Consider the following 21,467-nt stretch of genomic DNA (forward strand, 5'->3'; position numbering starts at 1 on the left):
TTCTCCTTCCTGTTTCCTTTTTCCTTTCCTTTCCTCTCTAGGAAATCAACCGTCGTTGGTTTTAACCCATTGGCGGCCCTGCCGCAGCCCAGCCTCGCTCGCGCTTTCGAGGCGAGGCGCCTCCCTGCAGCAGGGATGGCGGCGGGTGGGGGGCTTTTTATTGCCCCCCCGTGAGAAGCAAAAGATGCACCTGAGGGCGGGGAGTGGGGGTGGGCGTCCGTTGCAACTTTGCACGTCTTTGCACTTTCCACGCATCGACCACGCCCGCCCAGCGGTGCCCAGATGTTTGTATCCTGGGCCGCTTTGCAAAAAAAAAACGGGGGTGGAGGGTGGGGGGTGCATCCTCTTCGTGGCTTTGCAAGGGTCAAATGAAACGAGCCGCCTTCCTAGAGAGGAAGCAAACTGGGGCGGGAAGGCGGAGGGACGGTGTGGCGGGGGGGCGGGGGTCCTTGCCTTGCAAGCGATCCTCCCCGCCCAGGGCTCTTCCTGCTCCGCCTTTTCCAACCGGGGGGGGGGGGGGGGGAGGTGGGGAAAAAGGGGGAGTGGCCTTTTTCGCCCCCTGCTCGGAGCTTTGCATTGCGAGACCCCTTTGGGGGTGGGAGAGAGAATTGGGTGAGTTTCCAGCTTTGCAGAGAGGTTGGGGGGCGGTGTCTCCCAGCGCTGCAGAGACGGTGGGTGGTGGGGTTCCCCTCCCCCGGGAAGGGAGATGCCCAGGCTCGAACTTAACCTTCCCTCCCTCCCCTTTACAAAGAAGCAAAACAAGAAGGGCAGGGCGGGGTCTGCTGGTGGGGAGGGGGCTTCGTCCTGCTGTCCTGCTTCCTTCCTTCTGCAGAGCCAAAAGAGGGAGGGGTAGGTCAGCATCCAGGTATTGTTCGACCAGAGAGAGAGAGAGAGAGAGAGAACAATGAAGGCAGGTAGGGCAGCCCTTCTCTTTCCCCTGGAGCGTAAGGGGGCGGGCGCCCCCTTGAAGGGGGCGTCCCCTTGCAACCCCCGTGCCATTCCCCCTCTCTCTTGTGCATGGGGTGGGTGGGGTCTTGAAGGAGCAAATGTCCCGTGGAAGGAACCCAAGAGGATGTCTGTTTTGTATGGGGTGCTGACGGATGGGAGTTGGGCTGGCGTTCGTTTTTTGCAGCTCTTCTCTTGGATCCCGCAGAGAACTACAGGTAGTCCTCGACGTACGGCCGCAATCGAGTCCCAAAATTCCTGTCGCTAAGCGAGACAGTTGTTAAGTGAGCTTTGCCCCCATTGGATGGCTATTCTTGTCGCCATTGTTAAGTGAATCGTTGCGTGGATTTAGTAACAGTTGTTAAGTGAACCTGGCCATTGGAGGTCGCAAAAAGTGATCACAGGACCCCGGGACACCGCAACCACCATAAATTGCCAAACCTCCAAATTTTGATCAGGTGACCGCGAGAATATTTGTAAGTGTGAAAAAGGGTCATAAAGTCACTTTTCCCAGTGCCATTGTACTGGAACAGTCGCTAAGTCACATCATCTTTTAATGGCCCCCATAATCCCTTGCCAGGTGGAGTCTGGGCAACTGAATGGAGCTAGCGGAGTATTTACTGGCCGGATGCCCTCCCTGTTGCCAATGAGGAGTTTTGTTCTGCAGATATATTTTCATTGTGCAAATATCTGCCTCTACCTGGGATCGAACTCCCAGCCTCCTGACTGTGAGGCGAGAGCTCCACCTCTAGGCCACCACACCACTCCAGGAACGGTCACTAAATGAGTGTTTGTAAATGGAATGTAATCTTGTTGTAGAGGAAAAAGGGGATTGCAGTCACTCTGTGAAGGCAGATGGGAAGTTGTGTGGTTTTGGACTAAGGCTACGTCTCCCCGCTAAAACCGGATCACATTTTTGGAGGATGCTGGCTGGGGAATTCTGGGAGTTGAAGTCCGCAAGTCTTAAGAGTTGCCAAGAGTAGAACCATCTCGTTTTTACAGGATAAAACGGTTGAGAGTTTGCCTTGTTGTCTCGCACTGCTGAGGGCCCCTTTACTCCACCCTCCAAAATCCTTGGGAAAGAGTACTGTGTGACGTACCTAATAAATAAACGGAGAGATCAAAAATTTGATGTCCAAAAGGGAGGCTCATTCAGCAGGATTCCAGCAATCGCTCTAATTAAATCATGATTCTTGAGCCAAACTTCAAAAAACTTCAAAGGATTCATTAGAGGCGACATCCTGGCACTGCGCTGCACGCAGCGAACTCTGGCGTACATAATTTACTCTCCTCCCTGGGGGGGTCTCCTAAACCAGATTCTCCAATTGAGCACCTTCACGGACTGGGTGTCATCTTTCATGCTGTCCAATTTAATATATTTGAGGGCAAAAACTGGTATTTTAGTTGCAATCTTTTAAAGATAAGAGTTGGAATTGCTCTTCCAGATGTCCTTCCTAACCCCCTCCCCCCCCCTTTTTTAATGGCAACTACTAAAACAGGCATAGGAATGTTTTATGAATTGACACATGGATTTCCCTCTGGTTCCTTTGATAGCTACCCAACCTTGGCTGGGAAAATGCTTTCCCTCCCGGAAGAAGAACCAACTTTGCAATGACACTCCATGGTCTTGACTTTACAGAACGTGTGGTAGCCCTTATCAGTCAGAGCCATCATTGTCCCTGGTGACTGTAATTGGCATCCTAGCAAGGTCATCTGTCCTGTCGGGGGCCAAAAAACATCTCAAGGATGGATGAGCAAAACGCAGCTGGTCCAGAAGCGGGAAGGGACCCTGAGACCATCAAGTCGGGGAGCAGTGGAGAAAACTGGGGGCTTCGCCCGGAAGTCCATCGTCAGTGTTTCCGGCAGGTCCACTACCAGGATGCCAAGGGGCCTCGGGAGGTCTGTAAGAAGCTCCACGACCTCTGCCATCTGTGGCTCAGGCCAGAGCAACACACCAAGAACCAGATTTTGGACCTGCTCATCCTGGAGCAATTCTTGGCTGTCATTCCCCCGGAGATGCAGAAGTGGGTCCGGGAATGCGGAGCAGAGACCAGTTCCCAAGCTGTAGCCCTGGCGGAAATTTTCCTCTTGACCCAGGCTGAAGACAAGAAACAAGAAGAACAGCAGGTAAAAACCTTTGGTCCTGATCAGGGGTGGGATTCAGGTGTTGTTGTTTTTTACTACTGGTTCTGTGAGCGTGGCGTGGCAGGCGTGGCGTGGCAGGGGAAGGATACTGCAAAATCTCCATTCCTTCCCTGCCCCACTAACCTGATTTCCAGCCCCGTTCTCCTGTGCAGGACAACCAAAGGAGACCCAGCCGATCAGCTGGGACTCGATGGGAGGCAGAGAATAGATGGGGTTGGATGGTTCTCCAAACTAACTCAAAGTTTCCGCTACCTGTTCTCCAAAACCTGGTCAGAACCTGCTGAAGACCACCTGTGGCCCTGATCCAAGGGGCCTCCTTCTCAGTTGCTGAGAACGTTCTGGTTCTCTTTTCCACGTGGGTACATGTGATGGGTGTCAGCTTTGGAAGCCATATTGAGATCCGATGCTCCCGCACTGCCACATCTCTAGCCTGGGAAAGCGGGAGGGGGGAATTTATGGGAGTATATCTAGTTTAGACATAATAACATTCTTTTTCTGATTCAAGGTCAGGTGGTGTTGCGCCTAAGTGAGAGGAAGTCTCAACTTGGGAGGGACGGTGATTGGGCCATGTGATGTGATTGATAGGTGCAGGGGGTGGATTTTTTTGTAGTTTTTACTTATTGTAAGGAAGCCCGGAACTTTCAGATTCGGGATTTCCCCAGATGTGCCAGTTTAACTATCCAAATAAAAACGGAACTTTTGAGAAGTTATTGGGCGGAATGGAAGGTTGCTGGAACGCTGACAGTGGGGTTCCTAACCATGTCACACACACACACCCCTTTGTTCTATGTTTCAGTACACAGAATCGGGGCCCAACTTTCCCGAGCCCTTCAAGACTTCCTCAGATGCCCGACAGAGCGCTCTGCGAAGGTGGATGAAACACGAAGGGGATGCAACCTCCATCCTACAAGGTGAGGACAGACAGGTGGCTCAGCCTGAAGGTGGGCAGGTAGTCCTCACATGACAACCACAACTGAGCCTGACGTTTACGTTGCAGAGTGGAAACGTGCGTTGAGTTTGTCCCCATTTTGACGAGTTTTCTTGCGTGGTTGTTAGGCAAAGCCCCCCCGCCCTCCCTTTGTTAAGTGAGCGACACGGTTGTTAAGGGAGCCTGGCTCTGACGTTGCTTTGTCAGAAAGTGATCCAGGGACACTACAACCGTCATAAAGACGAGCCCGTTGCCAAGCATCCAAGTTTTGATCACGTGACCCTAGGGATGCTGCATCGGTCATAAGTGTGAATAACGGTCATCAGTCACTTCGTTTTCAGTGCCGTTCGAACGGTTACTAAATGAACTGCTTTGTGAGTCAAGGACTGCCTGGGTCACCTTTGGTTTCTTCCAGGGCATGAAATGATGTCGGTGATACGTGCCCAGTCAACCTCTCTTTGTGGCGGAGGAGACATAACAAGCACACAACAGACTCAGGTAGGGGAAAGTGTGGTGGCTGTTGCGGAGGTGGGGAGAGAGAATTGCAGGTTGATCGCCCCCATTTTTCGCTTAGCCTTCCCGCCAGTGGATTCAAAAATTTTTTTTACTACTGTTTGTGTGGACGTGGTTTGGTGGGAGTGGCAGGGGAAGGTTACTGCAAAATCCCCGTTCCCTCCCCACCCCCCTAACCTACTTTCCAGCTCCGTTCTCCTGCGCAGGGCAACCAAGGAAGACCCAGCTGATCAGCTGTGGGCGTGGCTTGGTGGGCGTGGTGTTCTGTGGGCGTGGCTGCGTAGCTTGGTAGGCGTGGCAGGGTGAAGGTTACTGCAAAATCCCTATTCCCTCCCCACCCCACTAACCTGCTTTCCAGCTCCGTTCTCCTGCGCAGGGCAACCAAGGAAGACCCAGCTGATCGGCTGTGGGCGTGGCTTGGTGGGCGTGGTGTTCTGTGGGCGTGGCTGCGTAGCTTGGTAGGCGTGGCAGGGGAAGGTTACTGCAAAATCCCCATTCCCTCCCCACCCCACTAACCTGCTTTCCAGCTCCGTTCTCCCTTGGCAGGGCAACCAAGGAAGACCCAGCTGATCAGCTGGGACTCAGTGGGAGGCGGAGAAGAGATGGGGGCGGGGCCAGTCAGAGGTGGAGGTTTTGCCGGTTCTCCGAACTACTCAAAATTTCTGCTATCGGTTCTGCAGAACCGATCCAAACCTGCTGAATATCACCTCTGCTCCCCACCTTTGAATCTACCTGTGCAAGATTCTGCTAATGCAGCCCTACCGTATAGTAGAATTAATTCATGTGGTTGTGTTTCCTTGTCTGGTTTACTTGGGAAGGCTAACGTGTAAGTCTGAAATCTCCCACAGTCACCTTTAACAGTCTGATATACTAACTGGACACCCATGCTTCGCTACGAAACTATGTGATTGGGCTTAGTTTTTGGGAAGGAAAATAAGGGGGTGGGTGGGAATTCTGCCTCTGCCTACCAGGATCCATCGGTATTCATCTGGTTAGCATCCTGTCAGTATGTGAGAGAGTTGAGGGCTGTTTGTAAAGTGAAACAGTATTTGCTGTGTGAGCAAGGAGACAGCAAGGAGCCTGGGCGTGGCTTAGCTCAACTGTTCTGTACTAAAGCTGCTTAGTGCTGTGAAACTAAGACTGAAACTGAAACTCCTCTCTCCTGCTTGTGTTTTGCATTTGGAAGAGATTTCTTTTCAGGTGGGAGTAGAACTCCTTAGCATCAGAGCGTCTTAATAATAATATAGGAAATACTAATGCTCTGATGGTCATTTCAAAAAATCCTTTCATAATGAGCACCTAGAAGCCAAGAGGAACATAGGTGCCAAATTTCAAGTTTGTAGGCTTTACGGTCCTGGAGATTTTGTGATGATGCTTGAGTGGTATTTCGCTTTTATAGGTATAGATTAGAGAAGGTGCTTTTTCCGTTTTTTCCTTTGCCCCTTAAGCAGTTGAGGGCTCCTTCTCCTATTATCTGATCATTCCCTGGGTAGCATCTCTTCCCCTCGTTCCTCCACGTCATTCCCACAAACCAATACAGGATCCTAATCACGATTCCACCCCAATGGTGAACTAGCCATTGAATTTTGCTATAGTGACTCAACTTCCTATTAATCTTTTTCAGGGCACAGTGGTGACAGAGGATGTAGCTGTTCAGGTCACCGAGAAGGAAGGGATCCTGCCAGACCCTGGCCAGAAAGTTTTCCGCAAGCAAGCCGTGGAGCAAGACCGTGGACTAATGGCTGCCTTTGGTGAGCTCCTCTCTTCCTAACAAGACAATCCTGAACACAGCGTGCGTTAACGGGATTGGGTTAGTGCCTCTGTTTCCCCAAAGAGCTTTTACTAGGTTCCTGTGTTCACTGCAGAAGCTGATAAGTGGGCGGCCGAGAGAAAAGGAGGCCCATCCTTGGGGCTGCCAGAAGGAGACGGCATTAAAAAGAGGGAGAAGCAGAGGAGAAAATCAGTACCAAATCGGAAAAGGATGATGGAACTGAACGAGTGCTCCGCTTCGCAGAGCAGCAACTTCCATCAAAATGCAGTCCAAGAAAAAATAGAGAAGATGAATAGTAAGTGCCGAATGCTGGGTCACTGCTTATTTAGCAATAGCACTTACAGACTCATATACCGCTTCACAGTGCTTTCCAGCCCTCTCTTAAGTGGTTTGCAGAGTCAGCCTGTTGCCCCCAACAATCCGGGTCCTCATTTTACCCACCTCGGAAGGACGGAAGGCTGAGTCAACCTTGAGCCAGTCAGAATCGAACTCCTGGAGTGAGCAGTGAGTTAGCCTGCAGTCCTGCATTCTAACCACTGCACCACCGCAGTGCTGGTGTTCAAATCTGGTGTGAAGAAGATGTTTACAATTCTTTGGGTAGAAAGTATATATATATGTTTAGCGTGTGGAAGGAGTTCTCTTCAATGTCCTGGTTTTGCTGAGCATGGAATGCCATTAATGAGTGATGGGGAAGGGAGGGGCTGAAAGGCAAGATGGCAGCTGTGTTTAGGTCCCAAGAACGACACCTGGAGTCCCTTCTGAGTAGTTTCTTTATTGCTGTTTGCCGACAGACAGAATCTTGCCAGACTAAAGCAGATTATAGCTGCATAACTAGAGATATATCTTGCGAATTGCTAGGGAGGGGCTCTTTTAGCCTTCTTCCTGCTCCCAGGCATTCCAACCTCTGCTTGATTTCTGGGAGGAAGCCCCTCCCTCCTGGGAATCCAGACTACACTCCATCACACCACCTGCTCAGGGAGTATAATTAAAAAAAACTTTTAAAAATGTCTTTGCTGACGAGCAGACGCTGAACTACCGTGATTTATTTCTCGTCTTCTTTCTAGTTGCAAAAATAAGCGAGCCAGCCAGTAAAAGACAAAGGACGTATCTGTTCCATAAAGAATGGGAGGAACGGTACTGCTTCATGGACGTGAACGGCAAATCAGTGTGCTTAATTTGCTCGTCCACGGTCGCGGTGGCAAAGAAGCACAACGTCCAGCGGCACTTTGAGAGAAACCACGGCACCTTCGCCAAAAACTACCCCCTGGACTCCGAGCTGCGCAAAATGAAAGTGAAAGAGATGAAGTCCAAATTTGCCTCCCAGCTGACCGTTTATACCAAGCCCGTGGTCCACTCCAAGAACACCACCATCGCCTCTTTCAAAATTGCCAGCTTGCTGGTTAAAAGAAACAAGCCCTTTGAGGACGGGGAGCTGCTGAAAGAGGTGTTCCTGACGGCCGCCGACTCGATCTTCGAAGGCTTCTCCAATAAGAAAGAGATCCTGACCGCGATACAAAAGCTCCAGTTGTCCGGCAACACCGTTTCTCGCAGAATCCAATCCATCTCGAACGATTTGGAGTACCAGCTGCAAAGTGACCTGCAGAAGTGCCTCTGGTTCTCCCTGCAGCTGGACGAGTCCACCGATATAACCGACACATCCCAGCTGGCCATGATCGTGAGGCTCGTCTTCAGCGATCTGGCAGTAAAGGAAGAGCTGCTCAAAATCCTCTCCTTGAAAGGGAAAACGAGGGGTGAGGATATCTTCCTGACGTTCAGAAACTACGCCACCGAAACCAACCTGCCTCTTCACAAGCTTTCTTCCATCACGACCGACGGGGCACCAGCCATGGTGGGCAGCCTGGACGGGTTCATTGCCCACTGCCAGAAGGACGAGGCTTTTCCCAAGTTCATTTCGTATCACTGCATTATCCACCAAGAGGCACTGTGTGCCAAAGTCCTGCAGTTCAAACACGTCATGGACGTGGTTACAAAAATCATAAACTCCATCCGCGGCGTCTCTTTGCAACATCGGCTCTTTAAAGCCCTCCTGAAGGATGTGGACACGGAGTACGGAGACCTGATCCTGCACACGGAGGTCAGGTGGCTCAGCAAAGGCAAGATCCTGGCCAGGTTTTTAACCCTGAGGGATGAAATAAAGGCGTTTTTAAAAACCAAAGATCAGTATGTGGAACAGCTGGATGATCGGTTTTGGCTGGTGGATTTAGCGTTCCTCGCGGACTTGATGCAAGAGCTCAACAGTTTGAATATTGAGCTGCACCGAAATGAGAAGCATCTCTCCGGGATGATCTCTTCCGTCCACGCCTTCAAAGGCAAACTGAGGTTGTGGAAGTCGCACCTGCAGGTGAAGTCCCTCCTTCCCTTCCCTTCCATGAAGCTAGTGGTCGGGGACAGCGACTTCAACAACGCGCCCTTCGTGAGTTACCTCGAGACTTTAGAGGAACAATTCCATGCCCGCTTCCAGCAATTCACCAGCATCGAGCCGGTGGTGTCCTTCTTTGAAAACCCCTTCAGCCCGATTGATGTCGCGGAGACGGCCGCGGCCATCGGGGAACTGTGCCAGGCCTTGGTGGAAGAGGTCGAGATGGAGATAGTGGGCCTTCAGAACGACATCATTCTGAAGTCCAACGCGAGTCATGCCAACTTTTGGAACCTAGTGGACGCCCAAAAATTCCCTCTGTTAAGGAAGACGGTCGCAAAGATCAAGTCGTACTTTGGGTCCACTTACCAGTGTGAGTCCGTCTTCTCGACGAGGAGATTTATCAAGTCAAAGAACAGAACACGGATGACGGACAAGCACCTGGACGACTGTTTGCGAGTGGCCATCTCTTCCTACACTCCCAATTACAACCGGCTGGCTGACGGCATGCAGTGCCAAGCCTCCCACTAATACGGAGCCGTGCTGTGAGACTTAGGCAACATGCGGCTGTTTTGCGCTAATCAGTAGCTTGTGCAGAGCAGGCTTCATGTTGCCAACTTTTCTATTTTCTATTCTGTGTTCCATCAAACGGTAGAGACACTAGGCTGAAATGTATTCCGATTTATTTGTACTGTGAATATAATTATGTACCGGTAGTCTAGGAATAATGTTGAGTTCTACACCTACCTGCCCTTTCTACTATGCAAATAAATACTCTTTTGATATGTGGAATCATCTGTTACCAACATTGGGGTGTGATGGTCATTTATGTACAGGGATAACATTGGAGGTGTAAAGTGGGGTACGTCGCATACAGACACTGCCTTGAGCGTCCCAAGTTCCCATCAGAAAAGTAACAGCTTTATTGCCTATTTGTTCACCCCTCTTCTTCACGATTGATGGCAAGGCGCCGAGCCGAAGCTGGTGGATGTGATAGCTGTATTGAACACTTGCCTTTTAAAACTAATATCTCTAAGAGTTTTAATATCTTGTGCCTCTCAGCAAAGGAACTTTGCTATTCTCAACAACTGAGATACCAGATTTTAAGGGCCACAGGTTGTCTGTCATGGCATAAAACATGGAAAATACAGCTTTAATAAGCAACATGAAACCTTTTATGTAAGATTCGTGTGTGAAAACGTAGAATAGGAACAAATCACTTGTTGCATAATGCATATCTCAGTTGTTTATTCAGATATTTGAAGGAGTGAAACTTACTGATATTTCTCAGACAACTGTGTTAATTTGTGGTTAGAAAAATCCAGAGGAGGCTAAAGGTCTGTGAAGGTTTTCAGTCATCCAGATCACAATTGTCCCCAAAAATTGTCCCTTGTTTTTTCTTTTGAAGACATTTCACTTCTCATCGAAGAAGCTTCTTCCGTTCAGCTTCTTAGATGAGAAGCGAAACATCTTTAAGGAAAAACAAAATCCAATTGCCTTTTGAAAAAGGCACCTTTGGAACAAGAGGAGTCCAGAGGCACTTTTTCTGACTGATTTTTGTTTAATGAAACTTAATCAAAAATCTTATGAAAGGCCAGATCATAAGCATTTTATATCTGCGGTGAATGTCCATAAAAGGTATGTATATAAACGCTGTGCAGCACAACTAGTATGATTTAAGTGCTGAGATATTAAGTGTGATATGGGATTTATATAGAGGCTGCACCAATGTTTTCCCAGGCTAGTGCCAGCCAGTCAGTTCTCCGAAGATGATGATCGTTGTTTCACATGAAGACCAGGAGATAAGGAGTCATTTGACAAAGAATAACCATATTCAGAATCTCTCATAAAGTACAATACAAGTCTATGTTAGATGGATAATTTCTTATGACCCCTCCATTAGTGAAAACTCTTTGATTTGTGTGTCTTGTCTTCCAAATAGAAGCGAGGCATCTGATGACAAGAGTGATAAAAGATGTTTGGTAAATTGTGCCAAACTGATACGTGTCTTGGCAAAGCCAACAACAAACATCTCAACAAAGGTGAGGGCTTGTGTTTATTTTCTACAAACAATAATTAGCATTAAACGTTTCCAGAAGAGAATTGAGATGTTTGGAGAATAGGTTTATTCCTAAAGAGTTGTAGCAGCTTCCTACCAAGATGAGCACAAAATGTTGAGGTGGGCTCAAAACACAAGACCGCCACTCTGCCATGAAAAGACCCAAAGTCGTCATGTGATCCCAAACCAAATACAAATTGTCCCTTTATGAATGAAGCTCGTCCCCCCTTTTACACCTGTTGCACAAAAGCAGGACTTGGTTTCTGGTGAGGAAAATGGCAGACTTCGATGTCTCCAAAGGAGCTGGCTGGGGAATTCTGGGAGTTGAAGTCCACACTTCTGAAAATGTGTCTCAAAGATACACGGACTTCAATTCCCATTCTGGCTGGGGAATTCTGGGAGTTGAAGTCCACACTTCTGAAAATGTGTCTCAAAGATACACGGACTTCAATTCCCATTCTGGCTGGGGAATTCTGGGAGTTGAAATCCACCCATCTCCGTGTTGCAGAGAGGAAGGAGCTCAAGATGTCCTTCATTCATGCCATGCACCTGATATTCTTCATTGAAAAATTGGGCCCATTTAATGCCAGGTCTCATCCACTTCCCAAAGAAAGGAAATATATACCTCTAGATGGCACCACAGCCAAGCTTAGAATTTTGTTCCAAAAACCAGTTTATAGAGATAGAAAAGTAGAAAAAGATGGCTCAGCCTCCTGAAGTTTACTTGTCCAAATCTATGTGGGGCGTCTTGGACTTGTGCGTGAATCCTTAAGAGCTTCTGCCAGTAATCTGTGTTGAAAGATGGATGATTTTGCTTGTGAGACAAAGCAAATGATTGTGAGGAATGGATGAACACAGCAGACCATGGTTTTCTGAGGCTGGAAACTAGAGTTAGCTTCTCTTAAGCAATTGTAGCCTGGGGTCACATAGGCCTGGTTTGTGCGACATACAAAAAAACATTTTAAGTATTTGGTTTGATTTTGGTTCAGTGTTGTGCTACTCCAACCAGCCGTGGTCTAGTTGAACAAACCATGGCTTGGTGAGATTAAAGAGAAACGTCCTAGCTTTCATTGATGCTACCTGTTCTTTCTAGACATAACCAGAGCTAAAATATAACATAGGAATGAGGAAACTGTACCTATCTGGTGCCAAATTGCAATTTCAGCTGGATAATGCCAGGGAACATGTCAGAAAACGACTGGGGTGACATGGCATATATTCCAGTATTTGAGGGGCTGCCACAAAGAAGAGGGCGTCAACTTATTGTCCAAAGCTCCAGAAGGCAAGACAAAAAGCAATGGGTGGAAACTGATCAAAGAGAGAAGCAACCAGGAATTAAGATGAAACTTCCTAACAGTGAGGACAATTAACGGGGTGGAACAGAAGTTGCCTCCAGACATTGTGGCTTCTCAATCACTGGAGGTTTTTAAGAGGAGACTGGGCAGTCACCTGTCTGAAATAGTATAGGGTCTCCTACTTGAGCAGGGGGTTGGACTAGAAGACCTCCAAGGGTCCCTTCCCACTCTTCTGATTGATTGAGTTGCAAGACCCCACCTGGAAAATAGCAGGTTCCGGCTGATAGTATAGATTTCAGTATAACCCATTGCCCAATCTAGTTATTCTTGTCTTGTACGACGCTGGCTATAATATCCAAATTCAGGATAGGATTTGTTCATTTTTTGGCCTGCTCTATGTGCACCTGGCGATAAATTCAGAAGGAAAAGTGCATCTTTCCTAGGACAGCTACTGCTGCTATGACCTACTTTGAGAAAGTGGGATGCGTATGCAGCACACATATGCAAGTACTCTATGCAAGCACAGGGGCTCTGAATTATTTATGGTCGGTCCGTGTTAATGCAGGATTAAAAGAATCTCCTCTATAATTCAAAGAGCATAGTGGTCCCACACTTGACTCTAGTGCCCCTTGGGGGCCATTTATGCCTAGGTGAGCAGAACTGCAGAACATGGCTGGTTTGACAAGGCAGCGAGGTGGGAATGGCTCAGCCAAAATCAATGTGGTGCCTAAACAGGCACCAAGGAAGAAGCAGATCCGCAGGCATTGAAAAGTGGTGGATTGGGAGCAGGAAGGGGATGTTCTAAAGCAGAGGTGGCCAACCTTGGCAACTTTTAAGATTTGTGGCCAGTAATGGCGCCTTCAGGATCTCTGGACTTCAATTCCCAGAATTCCCCAGGCAGCATGCCTGGGGAATCCTGGGAATTGAAGTCCACAGGTCTTACAGTTGCCAAGGTTGGACACCCTGGTTCTAAAGAGAAGAAACAAGAGCTTAATGACAAAACTTGAGCTTTACATACAAAAAGGATTTCCAGTTAAGACGATTAGATAGCAAGTGATAACTACTCATGCAAGGTGGGTCAATGGTTGCCTCTTATTTGGGAAAGGATTGAAAATTACAAGGTGACTGTCAGAATGCTCAGATAATAAAGGGCTGGAAAAATATTCTTCTCAAGAAGAAACCTGCTTATTAATTAGTGTAGATGTCAATATGCAAAACAGACCAGTAACACAGTTAAGAAAATGTGTGTGAAAATGTTCCTCAAGAAAAGCAACTCAAAGTTGAATTGACTTCTTTAGAATCTTTTCTTCACCGTCATGGTGGAACCATAATCTTTGTGTTGTCATTCTTTTTATGGTTGTTCCTACTTCTACACATCCCTTGGCTCAACACACTAAACTGCCATGGAGTTTGGGTTGGATTTTGTGAGCCGTAGTGTGTGCGCGACTCAGTCACTCTGACCATAAATGCAGTGGATAAACGTTAAAAGCTGTTATCCCTTGAGGATTTCTTCTGATTCCAACATCTCTTCAAGGTCATGAAACCCTAGATCAGGGGTAGTCAACCTTTTTATACCTACTGCCCACTTTTGTATCTTTGTTAATCGTAAAATTTTCTCTAACCGCCCACCGGTTCCACAGTAATGGTGATTTATAAAGTAGGAGACAAAACCCCTACCGCCCACCATGAAAGCTGGAATGCCCACTAGTGGGCAGTAGGGACCAGGTCGACTACCACTGCCCTAGATGATGACATAGTCTTTTTTGTTGATATATAGACTTAGGATCTCTTCTTCCCATTGAAGAGTTTTGAAAAATAGCTCAAGCTTTTGCTTCCAACGGCTGCTTTAGAACAATGTTTTGCTCTGTTTTCTCTCTTGTTCTTGCAGTCAACACCCAAAAGTTTGGCTCTGCAACCAAACAGGACCGACACAGACTTCGACGGATAATTAGAACTGCAGAAAAAACAATTACTATTAACCTGCCTTCCACTGAGGACCTGTATACTGCATGAGTCAAAAAGAGGGCTGTGAAAATATTTACAGACCCCCTCACATCCTGGACATAAATTGTTTCAACTTCTACCCTTAAAACGCTATAGAGCACCGCACACCAGAACTAGACACAAGGAGAGTTTTTACCTAAACACCATCACTCCATTAAACAACTAATTCCCACAACATTGTCAAACTACTTAGTACTTAGTAAGTCTACTTAGTAAGACTATGTATTACTATTATTCTTCTCATCCTTCCTATTACCTATCTCTTCCCACTTATGACTATAACCATGTTGCTTGTATCTTTACAATTTATATTGTTTTGTTTCCTAGTATGATTTGATTTCTTATTTAGTATCCTATGACTATCACTAAGTGCTGTATCTTATGATTCTTGATGAATGTATTTTATTTTTCCTTTATGTACACTGAGAGCATATGCACCGGAGACAAATTCCTTGTGTGTCCAATCACACTTGGCCAATAAAGAGTTATTCTACTCTACTCTACTCTACTCTACTCTACTCTACTCTACTCTACTCTACTCTACTCTACTCTACTCTACTCTACTAGGAGAAGCAGTTGGAGGCCCCCCACTTCAAAGACTGAATTTAGTGCGGCAGGAATTCCCTTCTAAAGCAAGCTTATGGTCCCTTCTTCCACACGAAGTTACAGGAACAAGTTAGTGAGAGTAGCTTTGTGCCCTGCGTGGCTCCGACAAGTACAGAAGGACACCCATGCAAGACTTAGCATGTCCTCTGGAATGGGTGCCACTTTAAATTTGGGGAAACCACCTTCATTTAGAACTTGGGGAAGCCATTCCATGTTCCACGGACAGCCTCCAGGCTAGCCTCTAGCTCTTGATAAGTTCACACACTTGGGGCCTGATGACATGAAAACCCAAATTAACCGTTGTGGTTTACCATGTGGAAATGCAGCTACGACAGATAAGGAGAGCACAAACTATAAAAACATAACAGAATCTAAATCCAGCTGAAAAGGAGAGCAGCATTTGAAAACTCAACACAAGATCCGTGGCCTTTAAACCGTCCTATATGTTTGTGAAGAGATAACTCTTTGGTAGGAGTTTTTTGACACTAAATTGTGGCTGCTATTGAGGATGGCACCAGAGTTCTGTTGGGCTTGTTTCCTCATTATTTTGATTGAGTTAATTTTACAGGCAAGTCCTCAGCTTACAATGTCGTTTAGCGACCAAAGTTACAACCAATCTCCCTCGAGCTACCCATGACCTGGTTATGAAGTTACGGTGGCTGAATACCATCCCGTGGTCATGTGTGATCACATTTTGGGTGCCTGGCAACCTGGCTCACCTTCACAGGTGTTTGTTTCCTGTGGTCATGTGACTTCAATTTTCTATTTTGTTTTTGGTCAGTTTCCAGCTTGTACTTCCCGTTTCCAGGAAAAAAAAAATGCCCATTGAGGAAAATGGATCTACTTAACTATCACCAAAAAACCCACAACCTGTTGCAACTTGAAATCCAGTCACGTGAGGCCGTAATTCCAGGCTCAGTTCCTGTTGTAAGTTGAAGATGACCCAAATTGCTTTTTTTTTTAAATCGGAGTGCAGATAGACAAGAATTAAAATGATTATGCAAGTCTATAAACGTAATTTTTTGTTACATTCATTTCCTTCCCTGTTTACTGCAAACTTCCCTATGGCAGCACACGCAACCTCTGTTCAAATCTAGGAAGGTCCTTGAATACAGCAATAAAGCAGCTTCCTCTGCAGCCATGAAAATGCCGGTTGGCTGAGCAATTGTTTCAACTTGACTAAAAGTTATCATTTATTCATCAAGCATTGCTTGCTTGGGATGACTACAGTCCAAGTTGCCTGCTTAATGGAGCAGCTGCCTCCATACAGTCCAACTCCCAGCAGACACAGAGGGAAGACAATTTACTGTATATCAGGGCAAAATATTCTGGAAACTAGGAAAGAAACAACAGGCCAACTTTTTTTAAAAAAAAAGTCACACTAAACGGGGGGAAAATAGAAGGGGCCAAATCATTATAACCTGGCAAAAAAATAGAAAAGAATATCACCCATTATATTAAGCCATATTTTACGGAGTCCTACATTTTGTTTAAATCTTAGGTAATGCTGATGTTGGTTTGTAGAACGGAAGTCTCGTGAGAGCCCTTAATGAGAGTTTGTGAATTTTTTTCAACGCTTTTTTCAGGTATACAGGTAATCCTTGATCCCAACAGTTTGTTTAGCGGCCATTCAAAGTTACAACAGCACTGACAAAAGTGACTTGTGACCCTTTCTCACAGTTTACGGACCTTTGTGGAATCTCTATAATCATGTGATCAAAATTCAGACACTTGACAACTGACTCGTATTTATGACAGTGGCAGTGTTCCTCAATGAGGAAGCCAGTTTCACTTAACAACCGAGTTACTAACTTATCAACTGCAGGGATTCACTTAACAATGGTGGCACAAAAGGTTGTAAAATGGGGCAAAACTCAACGTCTCCCTTAAGAGAAATTTTGAGCTCCACTGTGATGGCTGATTAGCTCATCCCCGCTGAAATGTTTAGCCTTCAGAGAACTGCAAAGTGCTGAAGATAGAACTTACCTTTGCCCAATGGAGATAGTTTTTTTTAATGTTTGATACCTGATTTTTTTTTTAATTTGGTAGGAACAGATGTGGCTTATCTGACATGAAGAGTACCATGGGATGTGGCACCTCCACTGATGATTTTGTGGACGCTAACAACTTGAAATTTGATTATATGCTTTTAGTTTACTTTACTTTATTGTCATTGCACCTCGTACTACGAACTTAAATGCCATCTTCAATGTAAAGGTTCCCCTTGCACATAGGTGCTTGTTGTTTCTGGCTCTAGGGGGCGGTGCTTATCTCTGTTACAAAACCAAAGAGCCAGCACTGTCCGAAGACGTCTCCATGGTCATGTGGCTGGCATGACGAAACGCCAAAGGCACATGGAACGCTGTTACCTTCCCACCAAAATGGTCTCTATTTTTCTACTTGCATTTTTACGTGCTTTCGAACTGCTAGGTTGGCAGAAGCTGGGACAAGTAAGGGGAGCTCCCTCCGTTACACGGCGCTAGGGATTTGAACTGCCGAACTGCTGACCTTTCTGATTGACAAGCTCAGCAACTTAGCCATTGAGCCACCACATCCCTTTAATCTTCAGTGTACATTATAACTATAAAAATAAAACACATGCACACATCCTTCACATTCTTTTTGAGGGACAATGGCTATTCTCGAAATCTCTTTCCTAATTTTACTAGTAAATGTCTTTCGTTGGAGAACTACTTTCCATGAGACTTTTGGTAGGTCTTTAAAACCAGTGCGGTGTAGTGGTTAAGGCTAGGAGTAAGGAAACCCACGTTGAGATCCACCGTTAGATGAGTGATTTGTGGCTATCCATTGTGTCTCAGCTTAATCGATTTCTCAGGCAAGTCAAGACTTAGAAAGAGGGGATCTAAAATCAATAAATAAACAACATTCTATTTCTAACATCAATATTTATCCAAATGTTCTGAGACTTTGCATTCAGCACTTTGGTGGTATTGGATCACATACAGATTTATCATCTCCAAGAGGGCAAATTTTAAAGATGGGTTGAAGATGCACGTTCAACCGTAGACCAATGCACCCTCTTCCCTCAACCTCATTTTCCCAGGTAAGTGCAAAGAATGAAAAAAAAAACCTTCCACGCATCAAAGAATCTACCAACACACCACTGAGTACAATTCATATATTATCCAGTTTCACATTCTCAAAGGATATAGCAACTTATTCAACAATCTTGATACAAGCGAGACAGCCATGGTTTCAAGGTAATACTTAAAGGACTTTCAAATACCAAGCAATAAAATATCAACAACAAAAAATATGTGCAATTTCTCGTTACTATGCCTGACTGAATCAGTTACAGGAAAAAAAAGTCTTTCTCTTCAAGCTTTTAACTAAACATTAAATTCATCTTACAGATTACAGTTATTTTTTTTTTTACTCTTTAATAATTAATTGCACAAAAACCACACAAAATCTTTGCATGATGCATAAATATTTCCTTATTACACATGGTACAAAAATACTCCTACATCTTTGTTCGGTATTCCCATAAGGATTGCTGATTTGGCAAGACTGGATTCTTTCCAATCCGAAGGATGCGGAAGGAAAAGGTGAAATATTTTACAGCTGTTCTACAGATAGAGGTTTGACAGAAAAACATCAATACACACTCACAAAAAACCACCCCAATAACCCTGACTTAAATTGGGGAAGGGCAAAATGAACCGGAAACCCAGTGCACCGTACTTTGGAGAAGAAAATTTTTAATTTCAAATTCTAGTCAAGGCTGAACAGGGAAAGATACCCTGGAGGAGGAGGAGGAAGAGGAGGAGGAGGAGGAGAGAGAGAGAGAGAAGACAGAGAGGGTTTGTTTGTTTTTTTTCAAAAGCCAAATCTTGACAGAAGCAAGATGAAAAAAAAAGTTTAGTGATCGATAGTTAGTCCAAGATCTACAGCTATGGTTACACAAATGCTAGACCCAAAAACGAATTCTGCACACTCAACACACCCACCAAGTTAAATTGTTTTAAAGTCATGCCAGAAAACATGCAAAACTGAATTGTCTTTTTTGCTTTCCTTCAGCAAAACTGCATACACAAGGTTCTGGATAAGAAAAGTTTGGATATTGCACTGTACGCAGCTAGGCCGCACTGCGTGCCAGCATCCCAGCTGGGAACATACGTACACGTACACGCACCGCCCACACCAAAGCAGGTGTATCAACAAGGTTGAGTTTCTCCTGAAAGGACTCAAAAGGTAAGCAGGAGGAGGAACTCAGCAACAGGAGGGGGTGGGTGGGAGTTGGGAGAAGGGGAAGAGACGGAGGAGTTTGACGTTCACAGTTTTGGAGGGGGAAATCCATAGCTTCATTCATAAGACGGCCAAGTGACGTTCGGCACTTTTGATGGTGTCCGGGGGCGGGGGGAGGGGGAAAGGCCGGGACAAGAGGCTTCCGAAGATTCCTTCGTCCTTCATGCATCAGTCCATGGAGAGACAAGAGGGGAAAATGTGGACCAAAAGCAGCTCTTGGAAAAAGCAAGAGAACATATTATGAAGGCTAACTCCAGACGTCTTTCATCGTAGCCCCACCGGCATGCATCGAGTACCCATTTCCCAGGCCGTTTTCTAGCCAGAGGGCACTCACCTTCCACTGGCTGAAAAGAACCCCACTAGAGAAGCTCCTGTCTTCTCCACCCCACGCAGGACTCCTAGGGTAACCTGATACTCACTAAAACTAACAGAATTGCCGGGACTTCCATCCTTGTTGGGTAGCGTCAGAAGGAGGGTACCAGCGCATCTAGGAGAGAATGATAAAGAGTGTGTGATGTGGGACGAGTAAGATGGTCAACCAAGAGTAGGCAGAAACCCTCTGCCTAGGATGCATTTGTCCCCCAGGCTTAATGGTGCTCAAGATTCTCCAAAAAAGAACTATCAACCCGTGGCTTATATTGCTTTCGTAGTAGCAAGAATTCTTTCTGACTGCAGAAGCTGTCATTGTCCCTAACCTCATAATGAATTTCTTCACATCTCAAAGGGTAGACTAGCTATAAATAAGGGGAATATTTCTGAGGGCCTTGAAATCACCTTTGAGGCAATTCCAAAGTTGAAAACAGGGCAGCTGTAACATACCAAGTCATCCACAGCCACTCAAGGTTGTCTAGTCCAGGGGCCTCCAACCTTGGCCACTTTAAGACTTGTGGACTTCAACTCCCAGCAAAGCTGGCTGAGAAACTCTGGGAGTTGAGGTCCACAAGTCTTAAAGTGGCCAAGGTTGGAGACCCCTGGCCTAATCTTCTACTCCCCTTATTACATCCAACTCATACACTTATCACCACATCATTCCACATGTAGGCTGTTCAAGTACATAGCTTACCAACTCTTTTTCTGCACCTTCTCCTAGCTTTAAGCACGCTAGGCCTAAATCCCACCCATTCTTCATAAACCCATCTGCAGGAAAATTACACCTGGTGAAAGACAGCCAGGTAATAAAAAAACAAATGCAGCAGGATCACCAGTGTAGCAAGGAAGAATTTAGTTTTTTTTTTAAGTGGTCCTTAAGAAGGAACCAGCAAATGTGATTTGGCAGGCCCCTTCCATGTCACTTGGGCTTAAGTAAGAGCCTTCTCAGGTAAATTCAGCTTTTCAGGAGTCACAACCAAATGAGATTCATTGTAAGGCTACAATAAAAGAATCTCACAGGTCTGAAAGTACAAATCTCCCATTGTCTCCTTTACAAACTGAGAAACTAGGGGGAGTGTCTCCTCCGTCTCTTTCTCCACCCGTTTTCCAGTTGAGGGCTAAGCTGTCTCTTCTCAGAATGTTCCTTAGGCAGCATTTCACCTGTCTCTCAAAGTGTTCTTAAATTCTCTTCCAGACACAAAGAAAAGGTAATTAAAAAAGAAAAATTCCTTATGATCATATCCTTGAATCTCCTTTTCTCCCAATTCTTTGCACTACTTTGCTATGACTTGAGTTATTTTTTCTTTGGGTGAACATCGTTCAAACATCTGTATCAGTGCTTCCCTGCTAGTAAATGCTCCCTTGTTCACAGCTGTTCTTTATTTTTCCTCTAGCTTATCAGTTCGTAATCATGCGGTTGCTGGCCTTTGCATTTTTCTGAGATTTATGGGCCTCTGGGGAGTAAAAATTAACAGGTATCATAGAATGGCTACAATGACAACTCTTTTCTTCTGCTCTCTTGCTTGAGCCCAGCTAACGTGGTTTGCTCAATAACACAATATTCGTCTCACAGCTGCGAGGTCTTTGCAGGCTGCCTATTTGAATGCATTGCTTCCTACAGGAAGATCAAAGCATCCCCCCACTGGCTGTCTGGACAATGTTCAAAGAGCTCCAAGCCCATCAGTTTCCAAGCAACTGGTCCCATCCTTAACTTGTTCCACTGTGTAAAAAAACGTCTTCCTAAAGTTCAACCAAAGTCTATTTTGCTGGAACAAAAATCTTTTTGATCTAATGGCTCTTTATGGAAGGACCTTCAGAGTTTTGGAATCAGTGCTCCTGTCCTTATTCTACATTTGGGTGAAAAGTGCCAATTAGAAGCTTTAACAGATTAACAGAGTTGGAAGGGACCTTGGAGGTCATCTAGTCCAACCCCCCCCAAGCAGGAGACCCTACACCGTTTCTGACAAATGGCAGCCAGTCTCTTCTTGAAAGCCTCCAGGGATGAAGCTCCCACAATTTTTGTTTTCCTTCCCCCAACTTGGATTCCTTTCCCCAATGCCTTTCTCTGACCAGAGGATTATCCAGAACCAGAGATTAGAAGAGGAACTGGATTCCAACCAATCCACTCTACGAAAATAACTCATCATTCATTAGGACAGAGGTCTCCAAACTTGGTAACTTTAAGA

At 45.8% G+C, this 21,467-nt stretch overlaps 2 protein-coding genes across 3 annotated transcripts in view; one reads left to right on the forward strand and one right to left on the reverse strand.

Annotated features, from left to right (window-relative positions):
• Nucleotides 1-74: 74 nt before the first annotated feature.
• Nucleotides 75-9,463, forward strand: LOC113442303 (protein FAM200C-like). Of its 2 annotated transcripts, none has more exons than XM_087941464.1 (7): nt 75-284; nt 2,500-3,072; nt 3,887-4,001; nt 4,434-4,516; nt 6,156-6,282; nt 6,397-6,597; nt 7,367-9,463. In XM_087941464.1, exons 2-7 carry the CDS (start codon nt 2,692-2,694, stop codon nt 9,208-9,210), a joined length of 2,751 nt encoding a protein of 916 aa, XP_087797590.1. In that variant the 5' UTR covers nt 75-284; nt 2,500-2,691; the 3' UTR covers nt 9,211-9,463. The 2 variants fall into 2 exon arrangements, with proteins under 2 accessions (XP_087797590.1, XP_087797589.1); XM_087941463.1 differs by lacking the exon at nt 75-284 and adding an exon at nt 395-612.
• Nucleotides 9,464-17,765: 8,302 nt separating this feature from the next.
• The window catches only part of RBPMS2 (RNA binding protein, mRNA processing factor 2), a 31,695-nt gene continuing 27,993 nt past the window's right edge, over nt 17,766-21,467 (reverse strand). Inside the window, exons 7-8 of the mRNA XM_087941465.1 lie at nt 19,332-19,399; nt 17,766-19,127 (exon numbers count right to left, since the gene is read on the reverse strand). Of these exons, the coding sequence (XP_087797591.1) occupies nt 19,337-19,399 (63 nt within the window). The 3' untranslated portion in view covers nt 17,766-19,127; nt 19,332-19,336. The remainder of the gene's footprint in view (nt 19,128-19,331; nt 19,400-21,467) is intronic.

The sequence above is a fragment of the Pseudonaja textilis genome, chromosome 13 (genome assembly GCF_049901715.1).
Source record: "Pseudonaja textilis isolate UNSWEBS1 chromosome 13, rPseTex1.2, whole genome shotgun sequence".
Taxonomy (NCBI): domain Eukaryota; kingdom Metazoa; phylum Chordata; class Lepidosauria; order Squamata; family Elapidae; genus Pseudonaja; species Pseudonaja textilis.